The following is a 15,500-nucleotide window of genomic DNA, read 5'->3' as shown; positions in this document are numbered from 1 at the left end:
TGGCAATTCACTGAAAGCACAGAGCGTGCCAGCGCAGCACGGGATCGTGGCTAGCTGCAGTTACAAGGCAAGGCAGCAGTAACAGCTTGCTGAACTCCAAGGTCTTATTACGTGCCCTCCTCCCTCCCCCCTTCCCACAGGCTCCTTAAAACCAGCATTTGGTTCTGTTATTATTTATTATTGCATTGAAAGGATATAATTTGATTTACAAATGCACATAATGTTATTTATTACATTTTTACAAAGCTTTTGAACAATAAAAATATTTTACATAAATATTTTTTCCGTCCTCTCATCACCTGTTATTTATAAACATCTACTTTTCATATTTTTGGTGCCATTTCCCAGGTCTTCATCGTTCTCATGCTAACATGCAGCAGCTGTAGCACGTGGCTTCATCAGAGGAGTTGTTTAGTCAACTTTTTCTTCATCGGAGCTACTGTACTTGTTACAGCACTGCAGTCCTGCAGTGGTTCCTCTGCTTCCAATTTCTTACCCTCCTGAGTTATCATCTTTAGAAACATTCTCAGCAGGAAGCAATCAATTAACGAAGATCCATTCTTGCACCCATTAGCAGTGAACTCCTTTGATTTTGTGACACTGCATTGTTCTTTGGAAACATTCCCTGATGTGTTTTTACTCATTTTTTTGTTGTTTTGTTTTGAGTGAGATCAGAGAGATGTCATTGTAATAATAATAAAGTCCACAGTGACTGAGGAACCTACTGTGACCAGATCATTAATACTTGGAAATAAAATCAGGTTTTCTGGAACAGGTGGGTAGTTATTTGATATTAGAAGAAAGAAAGAATGATCAAACTTAACAAAAAGCCAAAAGCAAGCACCATTTTAAGGGACATGTGATCTTCTTGGCAAGTAGGTCTTGTTTTAAGGTAATGATCCACGGAATCAGCGAATGAGAATTTCTTTGGTTTGTAACCAAGCTGACTTCGTGCTTTGTCTATCCGGAAAGTGTGAGTTACAGTCACGTTCCACACCTAAAATCCAAAAGGACAGTTACGAAAGTGACTTCAGTATCTGATTTTCTAGAACTTGGATGAAAATACATCAAAGATATTACAATGGAATTAAAAACATTAATATAGGCATGCAAAAATGTATACATTTTGGAGCTGAATTCTGTCCAGAGCTAACAGAATGAGTTGATGCAGCTGACAGGTGAAGAGCCAAAGCTCAGCGGATGGGGTGCAGGAGTTTAGGACACTCATTTCTCACTTGTGCATGTGAGATAAAGAACAAAGGAAATCCCATGCAACAGAGCAGCACGCTTTCCTCAGACTGGCGCTTCTGTGCAGAGAAATGCGCAATGGGACTGGGTCAGTGTACTGGAGGACAGCAGCGTGGCCTCTCAGCTTTGCAGAAACGCACTAAGGAGTGGGAAACATGCACTTTGGAGAGTTACCTCCTCCACCTCTGAATGCATGGTACCTGTGAAAGTGCTTAAGTTGCATAGTCTCAATGATTTCTGCTTCAGATGTAGAACTAAGTATAAAAAAAGATAAATTGTGCAATAAGTGAAAAGCTACAGCAGAAGTTAATGAGGTCCATTCAGTCCCTTCAGTGTCCCAGTATGTCACATGCTGCAACACAGTAAGAGACTAGATGATAATTTAAAGAATTTTGTCTTATATTATAAATTATAATATTGTACAAAACATGTTAGATCAAAATTAATTTGTCCAGAAGCTGGGGGACTTTTTGCAGAAAATTGGCTTTTCATTCCAATGTAGAATTATTTTTAGTGGGTTTTCTAATTATTGGTTAGCCTGGTGTTATGATAACTGGCAGCACTTTGACCCGAGACTCTTGCTCTGTACTTTTGGACCACCTTCCTTTAACAAGTAGTTCCACAACATAGGACAGCCTGCTGGAAACAACAATGTAGTGCCCATTTTCGTCTCTGTGCCAGCTCCACATCAGTTGCTCTGTCGTACGCCTCTAGGGTGTTTCTTCTGGATCATCTAATCCTCAAGGAAGGATTAATTTCTGACAATTTTATAAGGGGTGGCCAGGATGGCACGGAAAAATCAGGCTACAAGACGGCTGTGTAAGCCCTGAACAGAAAAACAGAGCTCTAATGCAGACAATCCTGTCTGCATCCAAAGGGTGTACCACATACTTCATGAGAGTTTTAGGCAGAAATACACAAACATTTTTTTATATATTTACCTCATTCCTTGTCAAGAAAGGTGTAAAGCTAAAAACTGGCTTTAGTATCAGGTGCAGATACTCCATCACAGTGGCTGTGAAACAGAAAGTTACTTAATGAGACACAGCTGGATAACAATAAACTGAGACAATGCTGACATTGCACATCCTGTGATTCCTACTGATCCTACCAGAGGATGCAATTAAGGTGCTAGAAGGCAGCATTTAATTTATAAAGTACACCACAGACTCAGTATATGAATAGTCTTTAAACTTGATCTGGTATAATTAATGCCAAATGGCATAAGCAGTTATTATTGATCAGAATAATGTTAAGTTATACAATTCCTACATTTTGGGTCCCTGCATTAATAAAACTATTATGTAGCTTTATAGGAATAAGAAAACAAAAAAATAAATATCACGATAATTAAGTATGTATTTTGTTATCTTTACCTGCTATATGAACCAGGAGAACAGGAATATGTATCCAGGGTTTCCTGTAGCCTAATTTTTCAAACTAGAAGGGGTATAAAAGGAAAGAATAAGAGAATTTATACCAAATTGAGGGTGTCAATGAAGCATGAAAATAGAAAAAAGAATGTTTATAAAACACATATCTAAACTTTTTTCCAGCTAATCTTCCTATCGGTACTGGTAGCAAGAATTACAACTGAAGCCCACTTCTCATTCTCTGGTGCCCACCTCCTGCCCTTCAAATGGAATTGGATGGTGAAGGGGAAACATTGCTATTTTGCTATTTCCAAGTAGCAAGTGACCGAGGCTGGAATACTTAATGTTATATATATATATATATAATACACTTAACTATATTTAGATACAAGCACATCACTCTACTGCAGTAATTTTCCTGGAAGACTTTTCTGTGTTGGCATGGCAGGATCAAAACTTTAGCATGCTGCTGAAATCCCGGACTGATATTTATGAAAATATAATGTTGCCTCTTTTTAGCTTTTAACAAACGATTCTAAATGGCCTTCCCTTTTGTGCTGCAGTTGATGGCAGAACAAAGAAATAAGCAATGGTTATAAAAGGCCTGCCAGATGCTAACAGCAGGACTTCCTGCGCACAGTAAGCTTGCTTTACACTGTGACAGGTTCTGTACCCCTCTGAATTCTGTCAGAACAAGAAGGGCCAAACTCACAGTTATGCATATCCAAAACTTCCCTTAAAGCCAGCGGAACTTTGAGGTATGCAGGGAGGACAGGACTCATTTGAATGTTAAATAATTGAGTAATTAATGTGCACCAGACTTCATTTAGTTAACGATATGAATAGGGCCCATATGGTACATTAGAGCTAAATGTATGTGCAATACATACTAAAGGGACTATCCATTCAGAAAATATGACGTTTTCACCATCATGTATGTAATACGCCTGACCACTCTGTTAAAGAAGCAAAGAAACACAATTAGAAAACCAGTATGCATAGGAAGGCATTTTCTTTCTCTCTCATACTTACATATCTTGCTTGACTTTGTGAGTAACACACCAGCATGCAGACGGTGAATGCACACAGATCAGATCAGCAACCCACCTTCACTGGGCTTCACTGTGATCTCAAACATGCCTCATGCTTTTGGGTAACCCCGTGGGGGTAGTAGAGCTAATTACGATTAACCATGGTGTAACGTAGATCAGAGCTTGATTTCACCATGTAGTAGCCCAACTGTCAGAGTGTTAAGTTCTTGGTGATGTGCAGGGGACGGAATTACCTTCATGAGACCAACAGAAGTAACACCGCTGACAGCATTTAATACACACAGCTTTTTGAGGTCAAGTTCCAACTCTGGATAATTTTCTGATTAAACCAATTTCAGTATCTACATTCCGTGGGACACGTCACAGTGCCTGAATCCACTTCTGGCTTCCAGTCTATCTTCTTCCAGCCTTCTAAATGTGCAGGCAATATTTCCTTGACAGCTGTGCTGTGGGTGAGGAGCCCATCCAACTGTGAGCGCTATGAACACCTGAGCACCCAAGCAGACCCTGGGAGTTTGTGCATTATGTCATTCTAAAACAGCTGCACAGCTTCCAAGCTCTTAACTAGTTGACAGCCCATGGAGGGATGTTCAGATATATCTGTACCTGCTATCTATATGTTCCTACCAATACAAATGAAGCTGGAGCCTTTGGGAGCTTTGAATGTAGCAGCTGCTGCAATGCTATCGGTTCTCTAATGCTTCACAGTCCTAAAATTGTTGTTGCAATTATGACCAGTAGAAGAAAAAGAAAAACCTTTTAAAATTGTCCATTCGTTTTGTACATCTCATTTTGGAATTTTCAACCCTGAAAATTAAACTGGAATGCCTAAATTGGTTGCTCGGAACTTTATGCATCTAGAATCAGAATCTATTTTCAAAAGAATAGCAGAATCTATAGATTTGTATGATGGTGAAATTAACCCGGTTAAAAATTCTATTTCCTCCAATCAAACAGGAAATGAAATATTTTCAAGAGAAAAAAATAACATCAAAATATTAGCAGAATTTATTTGCATTTGCACTGTCTATGTGCTTGTAGAGCCATACACCATTTCTGAGGATTTAGCACACAACCTTTCAGAGAACTTTTGATCTAAAAGCACCAAAACCTAAACCTATTGGAGAGCTAAAGCTACTGGGACACAATGTTTCTATTGTTTACTTACAGCTACATAGCCCTTCTCAGAGGTGAGAGCCTCAGCAGCTAGTAAGTGAGCTTGTACTAGGTTGCCTATGTGAACCCAGTTCATCTGAACTTTGTGATTCCCGAACTTGAAGTTAAATAGTCTCCGCTGGATATTTAGCTGTAGAAACAGAAAACATGAAATAAATACATTATTTCTTTATTAAACAGTATAATGTAGTCATTTTGGCTCAGCCTGAATACTTAATTTGCTGTATTTGTGTACAATTATAACACAAGAAATGTGTCACAAGAAACAAAAACCCACCTGACTAGTCAATGCTTTTATAAATCAAGTGCTGTTGCACTGATAAGCAGTGGTAAAAATATGGTGACATTATCATGTTTGGCTGAAACTAAAGTGCACATTTAAAAGACAATATTTCCATTAAATGATCAGGAATGCAAGCTTTCTACCATGGCGTTTCAACCTTGCATTTTTTTCTTTTCACTTAGAAGTACAGCTTGATCCTTGCCATTTCTGCAATGCTCACGTCATGCTATATCTTGCATCATATGACCTGTCACCAAGCTTTCACAACAAAAAAAAAAAATCCTGGAGGAATTGTTAAAAACTGTAATCAAGGTACTTCCACTTTTGTTATGCCCTTACAACTACTTGTAGTGTTCTCCACAGCTGACTACATAACACATACGGCTACTCGTGGCAGGTGGCGCGGCTCTTCTGGTCCATATATGCCTGGTGGACGAAGCACGCAGGTATGGAGCTTATCCCCTCCTTGGAGAGAGAACAAAATGGGATTTTCAGATAGCTTTGATATCAGCAGACAACGTATACTGTCTGAATTTTACACTGTGAAAGTAAAGGATCAGTCTGACCATTCTATGTGATTCAGTTTCCTAGTAACTTGTTTTCATTTCTGGAAAAAACTGAATTCAATAGTAGTGAAAGACCTACTTTTCAGATCTTTGCAGTCTGAAAAACTGAATCCCTCTGACCACAGAAGAGTTTGAACAGGGACAGGACAAACCAAGCTGTCCTACAGATATGCCTCCTGCTTGACCGAGTTTTGCTATTTATTATAGATAAAAGTTTATAATGTACATATTTGTCCATCATTCTAGACACATGCAGTACTGGAAGATAATTCAATTTGTATATTTAGATACCTTGCTTGCTTGCAGCTCAATGGCATCACAAAGGAATGGAAGAGGTCTCTTAAACAGAGGCTTTCAAAATGAATGCTTTAAGCTTTACATGTGATCAGTACGCAGGCTCCTCTGACTCCTGAGAAAAGGCACAATTACACCTTTTACGTTGGCAAGTTAGGTGGTAGGCATTTGCTCAGTAGTTAAGGATGCTAAAATTGAATCCCCTCCTAATTTATGCTTGCCAACTTTTCAGTTCAGAGAGATCAGTAGGAATAGCAAAATATGTATGAAAAAGCAAAGTATTTCCCTTGTCAAGTACAGACAGGTTTTTACACACAGCTGTTCATGCGTGTGTGACTTTAGAAGTTAACATGACCCTGACGTTGCCAAATCTGTTTAAGAAACTGCAATTATTCTTGCCAGACACCTGCAAGCCTTTGGGGGTTAGGAGAATGACCTATTGGACAGTGCTTAGAGATTGGTGTTATCAGAGAAGCTCAAAGTGATAGACTGAATGGAGAATAAAAGCACAAATCCTGTATCTATTGTAACATTGGTAAACTTCTAAGATGATTTGAACAAGTAAGGTTAAACTTTCTGAATTCTCCTATCTATTGTCTGCATATAATCTCATATCTGTCTGGGTATACACATAAAAAAATTGATCATCCACCAAAGGGAGGAGTAGAAACAAACAAAATAAATCCTTATTTTAGTTAAAGTATACTATTTATTGAAACTGAGTAACCAGAGAATGGAATACCCTTTAACACTACTAATGACAGGAAAACCCCAAATGTTTTATATGTACCTTTGAGTAAAGTTCCATTAGCAGCAAGAACCATTTGGTCTGCAATTGCCTTTGTTCTAGAATAATGATTAAATTGCTATAAAGAAAGGCAGAATATGATCAACATTTTAACCACATTATTGCATCTGTAAAGGCAAACTTACTGTTTATGTCTGATAACATTTAAATCTAGCCAGCTTGTAGACATCAGCCGAGTAAAACCAAACGAGAAATAATGACAAGATTTAGGAAATACATACTTTATTTATGACAAAGAAACTTATGAGACCTATATTTTAGTTGCACAAGCTCAGCTTCAGAGTGAATTTAAGTCCACTAGTATTTACTTAACTCACTTTTTGTACTGGATGTACTGAAAAAATTAATAGCAAGCCAAATGTTCTGATGTGTCAGATAAAATCATTTTGAGAAAAAACATTCAATTTCTAATTGGAAAAAAAGTTTTTTAAAACAGTAAGTTAAATATGAAATTAGAAATTTAGGCTTTCCTAAAAACGTTTCCATTTCTTGTTGAAGCTATTTGGGAAGTTATAAATAAATAGTTATTAAAAGTTATAAATAAATCAACTTTTAAAATGGCACCCAGGTGTATTTAAACAACAGGATTCTGGACACAGTTAGTACATGCTGGTTTAGTGATTACTTATCCACGTGAGGCTATTTACGTATCTATTGAGTTCTGTACTGCCATACTTTATACTGAAAAGCTATACCTAAAAATCCCACCGTGGACATTTTTTCTACTCTTAGGTGGCTTAATCCACCTGCTCCACCTCCCTCCATGCCCCACCTACCTCTGACATGATCACCATTACAGAAAATGTATGATTAGGGCTCAGACACATCCAATTAATTGCAAATTCCTGAAATGCTTTCTCAGAAGTCTGAGGTGCTGTGCAGGCTGTGCACAAACTGACGTATCCAACTAAGTGTCTCAGGAGGCACCAACAAGGTAGTAGTCAGTCCTATTTAGGATTCCTGGACGCAAAGTGTACGTTCTAAAATTACAGCTTTTAACTGCAAGTGGTGCGCTGGGAGCAGGAAAGAACAAGTGGGAAGAGTGGCCAGAATGCACTGACTTCAGATTGCAGCTAGAAAATATTTCCTAAATGATCACAGTAAAGAAGGAAATGGTATTTCAGAGCAGCCCTGAGGTGACTGTAACTACTGCCTGGCCTGCAGCAAGAAAGCAAGGTTTGGGAAATTCAAAGAAGCAAAAATGTGTGAGATAAAGACTTAGAATTTGATAGTTAACAATATTTTTCAATTAAAAAGCTCACAGGGGCTTCAATATTCAGTATTTACACAGCAGAAGTTCCCCTGAAAGCCCTTCCTTTTAAAATATTCTTGTTAAATGTCATATTCCACTTTTCTTAGGCATTTATAGACGTTTTGTCACCTCACATCTGTCTAGTTATAGCAGATTAAAGGCATTATTTGAGTATTTCTTCACTGATCATGGGTCAGTTTCCATTAATGAAGAATAATTTAATGGAATTGATGTGATCTACAGTAAAACAGCTTCTGCTCTCAGAACAGCCTTCACATAACCTGTCCTTTAGAGCACAGTAAGTGCCACGCCATCACACGAACAACGTACCTTTTCCAGTGGAAAATATGGCACCGTTTCTTCATCTCCTTCTTCAATCGGATTCCCTCCAAATACCACATTCACCGTGCTGGTATATATCAGTCTAGGGATATTTCTTTGTTTGCAGACTACAATGGCATACAAAATAAATTATTTTAAAACAAAAACAGAGAGAAAGAAACAACACATAAACTGGCAGCTTCTCTTTTTGAAAACAAACATTACACTTATAGAAAAAGTAATATTTTAATTTTAACATTAACTTATTTAATATAACAGTATCTTTCAATATAATATTATCTTTCATTCAGCTGGAATTTTTCATCCCAAATATCTGTTATGTAAATATTACATATTGTGGTCACCATGTGTTTTATGATTAGGTACCTGCAACTGTCATATCACCACTGGATTGTGGTAATCAGCTGGACAGAGGAATTATCTTGGAGAGGGGGAAAAAATTCCTCCTTTACTTCAGAAACATTTCTGAATTTTACATTTTACATTCATTTTACAAATCGAATAAAATAAGTAAGACCATTTCTTGTGATCAGTAGCACTGAAAACTCCCTGCTTCTTTCCATACGGGTAGTACTGCAGAGAGCAGCCTGTCCGTGGACTGTTATTTTTGCCCTTATTTCTGCAGCGAGCAGTAAGCAGAACGGCTTCTTGCACCAGTTTCATGCATGCCTGTGCAGGTAAGTAAAGTCACCTAAGAAAATGTGCTAGCTCTCTCTGGCGTATGACAAAAATGCATACGTCTCAGTCTGTTCATAAGTGACAAATGACATGTTAGCAGAAAACATGCCGTTAGCATATAACCAACCAGCAGTACCTTAAATACAAACAAAATTAATATTATTTACCAAACAAAGTCTTCATATGGATTCCAGTTGGGTCTTAAGTTACTATGTCTAAATTCTGCTGCATATATGTCATTGCAAACTTTAATAGCATAAATTTTCTTTTGATTTAACAATACTTTTAAAGTTTAAGTGAATTAATATTCGAAGTCAGGAATTTTTAGAATCTACAGAGCAGTCAGTCCAGTTGGCTCATTTGCTTTTCATTTTGAAAATAATGAATGTAATTACTGCATTGTAAATATCTGGGACAAAATACAATAAAAAAATCTATTATTAAAATGTAAATTAACAGGTTCATGCTCCTCCCAGATTCTTGCTTTGTTGGGAACCTGTTTCTGTGGGTTCAGAGGTTGGGCTAAGAAGAAGGGAATATGCGGCAACCTCTTCCCTCTAACTCATTTAGAGTTTTACTTGCATACCATTTCACTCTCATTATTTCTGCTTTTTCCAGTAATAACCCACAGGCAGCATGAAAATGTACCTAAATAAAAATGGATTCTACCATTTTTCTCTTTGATTTTCTTGCCATTTGGTTTTTCAGGGAAAAGCAAAGAGAAAGTAGCTTTGGTATTTACAATACATTTCGAAATGTTCTTTCTGGACATTCTTTCATACAGAAAGAAATCTACTAACACTTTCCAGAGACAGTAGTTAAAAATCAGTATATAATAAAAAGGGATCACATTCAGACAGATGATCAGAAAGGATAGAAAATTTTTTATATTAATGTGATAAAATAATAGTTAAATATACTTAGCACATCTATGGATCCTGTTATCAAATGTTTACAACACAACAAACACTATGGTATCTCTCATGTTATTTCTATGAGGAAAAAGGACAACACTTCTCTATTACACAGAGTAAAGAGAAAAAGATAACCAGTACATGGAGGAGAGTTTAAGATGGTCTGCCAAGGAATGAGGTCCTGGGTGAAAACCTATCCCCAGTTCAAACCAGCGGCAAATCTACCAGTTTGAACGGGACCTGTACACCTAGTTTTACATCATACTCCGACAGGAGGGAGAGAAGAGCCTCGTTTTATAGCCAAATCAACAGAGGAAACATCCAAATAGACATTTTTTTTAATTCATGGTTTGGATCAGACGCAAAGAAAAAAAAAACTAGGTACATACCATCAATTATTATTTTTGTGCCTCCGACATTTATGGATTCAATCTGATCTTTCTTTTGAAGCTAGAAATAGAGTTTGCAGAATATCTAATTAATTGAACAAGTCACATTCACAATACAACTGCCAGATCTAGAACAGCTGTGGTCTTTTTGTGACACGTGTTAGAATTCTCTGTCCTCTGACATACAGTGATTTCTAGTAGTTCTCATGTTCATTGTATTGTTCAGTGTATGAATAAATAAAGCTGAAAAATGAAAGATAAAATGCATCTTAAAGGAAATTATAATGCTTCAATTTTTTGTCACGCCCCAGATAATCCATGATATAGAAACAGGAATAACAGGCCAGGGTTATGCTCCCTGAAAGCTTTCACAAATTCTTGTTCCAGTGGCAACCTGTCCCGTTCCTAGAAATAAATTAGTCGTTTCGTTACTTTTTTGATAATACTCTCTGTGAATTTACTGTTATTTAGCATAACTATATGGAGTTGCTGGTCTGTTTCCTCACAACTATGAGTTCACAAGAAGAAAATGCATCAACATTAGTTCCACAGCAATACTGTCACACTTTTTCAGGCTAGAGAAGAATGATATGCCTTCTTATCCAAGATCTCAAATCTATGATCTCATTTTTCTAGAGTATATTGTGTGGTACATTAGTCTCATGTTTTGACATTTATTGTTTAACAAATACCTCCCTTGTTGCCCGTATGGATGATTGGACTTTTATGAATAACTTCTGTCTGACATAAATATAATGTAATTACATTCTTTGCTACATGCATATAAATTTTTGCTTTCACAAGAATAACAAAAGAAATGTTATGAAAATTGTACTTGCTTGTTCTAATCCTGACATTCCACATGCAGCCACGTGAAAAACACAGTCAGCCCCATCACATGCTTGGAACACTGCATCATAATCCCTCACATCACCCTGTAAAATGAGAAAATAATGGATTTTTGACTGGTAGAGCTCATTACATTCTCTATAGAATTAGTATTAACTATAGCTATTAAGAAAACCTAAAATAATTCTGATCTGTTTTTCACAATACTTAGCTAACATTATATAAAACATTATAAATTTGGAGAAAAATCCACGACTAAGAATTTTGTCAGTATTTTGTTGCAAAACAAATAATGACTCTTGTTGGCTTCAATTATAATGCGTATTTTCACACTTAGTCCTGCAGCCTGCAGGCTGGCAAAACTTGTTTGGCTTGAATGGGAGCAGCATATGCTTGAAGGCTGGAGAGTCAAGCCCCAGGGACAGCAAAGCACGGCAGGAAGGGTTCAGCTGTTTGCCATGGAATCACCAAATAAGAGAATCCCTTTTCTGTTATCCCCTTAAGATCTGACTTGGGCAAAAAGACATTTGCCAGATTGCACATCTAAGCTTTATTTTAGGTGCACTTTATGGTAAATTTAATTACAGTTTTGTACAAGATTAAAACAAAAAAAGTAAACACTATATGCATTTAATACTGTATTAGTATACATTAGTGTATTGTGATCACATTATATGAAATGCTGTATACTGCTGAATGTTGTTCTTTATTAAAAACACACACACATTATATCTAGTATCAAATCCTATGCTGTGCTTAGAATATTTTATCGCATTTTTGTATACCAGCTAAAACTATATGAATAATACTCCACATGCATACAGATATCAATAAAAATATAATACCTTTCTTTTCAGAAATATGGTATTTCTAAATATTATATATTTAATTTACTGAAATTGATAGAATAATCACAAAGGAAATGGCTGGAGATAATATTAGGAGGTAATCTTATCAGTTGTTAACTCTCAACTTTTTTCTTCTGAGGCTGTCAAAGTATTTCACAAATATGGCTGCCTTACACTTTTACCTTCAATCAAATGCTAAAATTACTAACCAGTATAAATGATATTAGCGATCTCCAAATCACTGATCAATGTCACTCAGATCTCTGAAGTGACATTACTTTATTTACTAGGACTCCTTAGTTCCATTTTCTAGGTAACTCACCCATGCTTTGTAATATTTATTCTTTTTAAATTGAATTACAAAAAACCTGTTCACAGAAGATCATTTGTCAGATCTCATGAGTCTCCTTTAGAAGACGTAAATTGCCATCAATCCACCAACATAAATCAGATTATGTGGGTTTATATCATTAACAAATCAAGCTTATGGGTTTTGAATGGTTCCTCCATAATTCTTTATCTCTCTCTTCCATATTCTGTAAAATCTGTTTATCAAGTTGAACTTAAGAATAAACATCCTGGGTCAGATTAAAGATCTGCTTGATCTGGTATTCTGCCCACTGCACAGCCATGCAGAGCAGTATTATGCACGCCCTTTGCCTCCCTTACTGCCTGTCCCATGTGGTGATGTAGCCAGGAGAAGATCTGGCATCACCTCGATAGCCCCTGGGACAAAGATCCCGTGATCACCTTCAGCTTTGCCCTCAACTTCCTAGATCTAGTGGTGGTGTCAAAGAGTTCTTACACTGAATGCTCAGACAAGATCAGCTGAACGATAGCCACGTCTAGCTAGAACTTGTGCAAGATAACAGGAGCGTGCAGAAAGTGCTAGCGTGCCCCTGTGCACCCAGAGCCCCGGAACTGAGTGGGTGAAGCAGCTGTAAGGAGCTGGTGCCCCTCACATCAGGGAGCAGCGGGGGGTGCTGTCCTCCGTAGATGGCTGTGAACCATTAAAAATTTGAGGTCTCTTTTGCTCCCCCTTTTGCAGACATAATAGATTCCTTGAATTGTTAAGAATCAAAAGGAATCAGTATTCATAAATGGGTACCCTGGGAAGAGCATGAACAGGGCAGGTGTATGTGACACTTTCCCCCAGAATACTTGTCCAGTCTCCGAGTACTTTCATCCAGAGGATCTCTTGAGCCGCATGCAGCTTACCTATTTAGTAATCTCCAATGGAAGTACATTTTTGGTGAGGCTTTGTCCACGCCTTTTATCCACTGCATGAAAAAACGTCTTTTTATTTGTACTGAACTGACTCCTCCTCATTTCACCTGATGGCCCTTCCTTCCTGTCCTGCAAATGGCAATGAGCAGTGAATCCCTACCTGCCTCAATGCCACACGTAGAGCTCTCCTGCTCCCAAGGACTGGAAGGTCTTTGTTTTCTCCATCATTCTCTGCATGGCAGACATTCTAAATTTGTGGTCACTTTGATTGTCCTGTCTTGCTCTCACCTTTTTACTCAAAAGGATTTCCCTGAGCAGGAAACTTTGTCACTTCACTGTTCACTCCTTCACCTAGGTGAGCTACGAATGTGCTGAAAAGCACCTCCCAACACAGGACTCCAGAACTTCACTGGTGACACTGAGGGAACTCATCACTTGCACTCTGTTTGCTACCTCTTAATCAGTTATGCGTGTGAGGACCTTCTACCATGACTTCTTATTGTCCTTAAAGGCTTTTCAGTAAAGGCTTTTATCAAAAATCCCTAAGAGGAAGCCTCACTAACATGCATAAAAGTAGTAAAACTTTATTTCACTGCTGTTAAACATGGAATTTCAACATACCTTGACAAAATCTGCTCCATTTGGAATTGCCCATTTAGGTTTCCGTACATCAAACAGAACCACAGCAATTCCTGACCTTACAAGAGCACATCCCAGATTGTATCCCAGGTAGCCTCCACCTCCTGTCACCACTGTCTTCCTGCTTCTGTCAACCAGTAGTCCAGCATGCTCGTTTAGTTTGCTTTCACAAGGTTGGCTGCTGTGGAGCTCTTCTGTGGATCCTTCTTGCATCACGACTGCAAGACAGAAGAGCTCCTGAAAATTCCTGCATCTCTCAGATCTGGGTAATTGCAGTAACTTTAATGTTACGATGCTCCTTTTGTGACTTCACTATATTTTTAGTATCTTAACATGTTTTAAATGTATACATTCATAATTTTGGTGATGAGTTTTCTATGTACAATGAGTAACAAGTCTGAATATTTCTGTATTTCAAGATTTAGTCTTTTCCTCATACCCACAAGTTTCTTATTGTATAGAAATGAAGAGAAATTACAGGATTTTAGAGACTTTATAATTACCTGAACTTAACGGGTATGATTACATTTTTCAATGCTTTGTACATCAAACATTTTATCCTTGAAAACTCACTGACTTCCGATACATTAATGCCAAACAGATATTAGCTTACTAGTCAGGAAAAAAACACATAAGCTAAGGAATATAAGAAAGGCTTGATTCTACTTTCATATTCCACACTATTTCACATTTGGGTCACACTTCTTCAGTAATAGTAAGAATCTGTTGCCATTTTAAAGTTCTCTGGTTACACGCTAAATATATTTAGTTTTCTGTCCAGTTCTTACTAACTTTTGTCCATATCGTTCTATCAGGGCATTCATATACAGCTAAATTGACAAAGAACAGAAGAGATAAGCCCTCTGCCCTCTGGGTTCATCTACTTGGGAAAACTAATTAGAATATTCTGTGATAAGGAATTCCACAGGAGTTGCCCATCTGTACACTTTGTTCTGTATTAAAAATGAGTTTATTCTATAATAATCATTCTTTTTAGAAGTTCACCCATATTCTGCAATTAAAATGACTGGTATTCCAGGTCACAATATACTCTGAGAAACTAGTCCAGTTAATTTTCCCACATGGACAGCCCCTGTTGTCCTGATTCCTTGCATGGCCTTTGCACATTAGGATCTAGGCTCTTATGTCCCCAAATAGAAATCCAGAATAAATACGTCTGAAATCAGTCAAATTAAGTCACTGTACTGTGAGAGCCAAACTGGGCACCCGTCAGTCTAATGTTGGAATATAGACCCAATTCCTGCGGATCATTATCGTTTTCTCATAATTGGAGGGGGTCCTCATAGCAACATCCCTACGCATGAGTGTACACCACTGTCCACCAGCTGCGCGTAGGTAGTTAAGCATAGTTTGCTCTCAGTCATTTACACCAGGCTTCAGCAGAGATTTTGCAGAAACTGGGGGTGATTGGTAACTGGCAGCTGCCTCACTTCCAGGGTGACAAAGAAAGTACTAAAAAAGCAACAGAAAACGCAGCCCACAGTACGCAGTTACGGACTATTTTTACCAGTGCTTAGTTTTTTAGTGGTATTTTTCTTATT

At 37.6% G+C, this 15,500-nt stretch overlaps 1 protein-coding gene across 1 annotated transcript; it reads right to left on the bottom strand.

Moving 5' to 3' along the window:
* Nucleotides 1-785: 785 nt before the first annotated feature.
* On the bottom strand, nucleotides 786-14,363 carry LOC130149075 (putative short-chain dehydrogenase/reductase family 42E member 2). Its single transcript, XM_056338348.1, has 11 exons — nucleotides 13,921-14,363; nucleotides 11,215-11,310; nucleotides 10,376-10,436; nucleotides 8,383-8,501; nucleotides 6,783-6,858; nucleotides 5,515-5,597; nucleotides 4,842-4,979; nucleotides 3,512-3,577; nucleotides 2,625-2,688; nucleotides 2,190-2,263; nucleotides 786-997 (listed from the first exon to the last, which is right to left on the bottom strand). Exons 1-11 carry the CDS (start codon nucleotides 14,149-14,151, stop codon nucleotides 794-796), a joined length of 1,212 nt encoding a protein of 403 aa, XP_056194323.1. The 5' UTR covers nucleotides 14,152-14,363; the 3' UTR covers nucleotides 786-793.
* Nucleotides 14,364-15,500: the final 1,137 nt, after the last annotated feature.

This window comes from Falco biarmicus, chromosome 4 (assembly GCF_023638135.1).
Source record: "Falco biarmicus isolate bFalBia1 chromosome 4, bFalBia1.pri, whole genome shotgun sequence".
NCBI classification, from domain to species: domain Eukaryota; kingdom Metazoa; phylum Chordata; class Aves; order Falconiformes; family Falconidae; genus Falco; species Falco biarmicus.
Note: the sequence above shows the minus strand (reverse complement) of the source record. Positions and strands in the feature narration are given on the sequence as shown.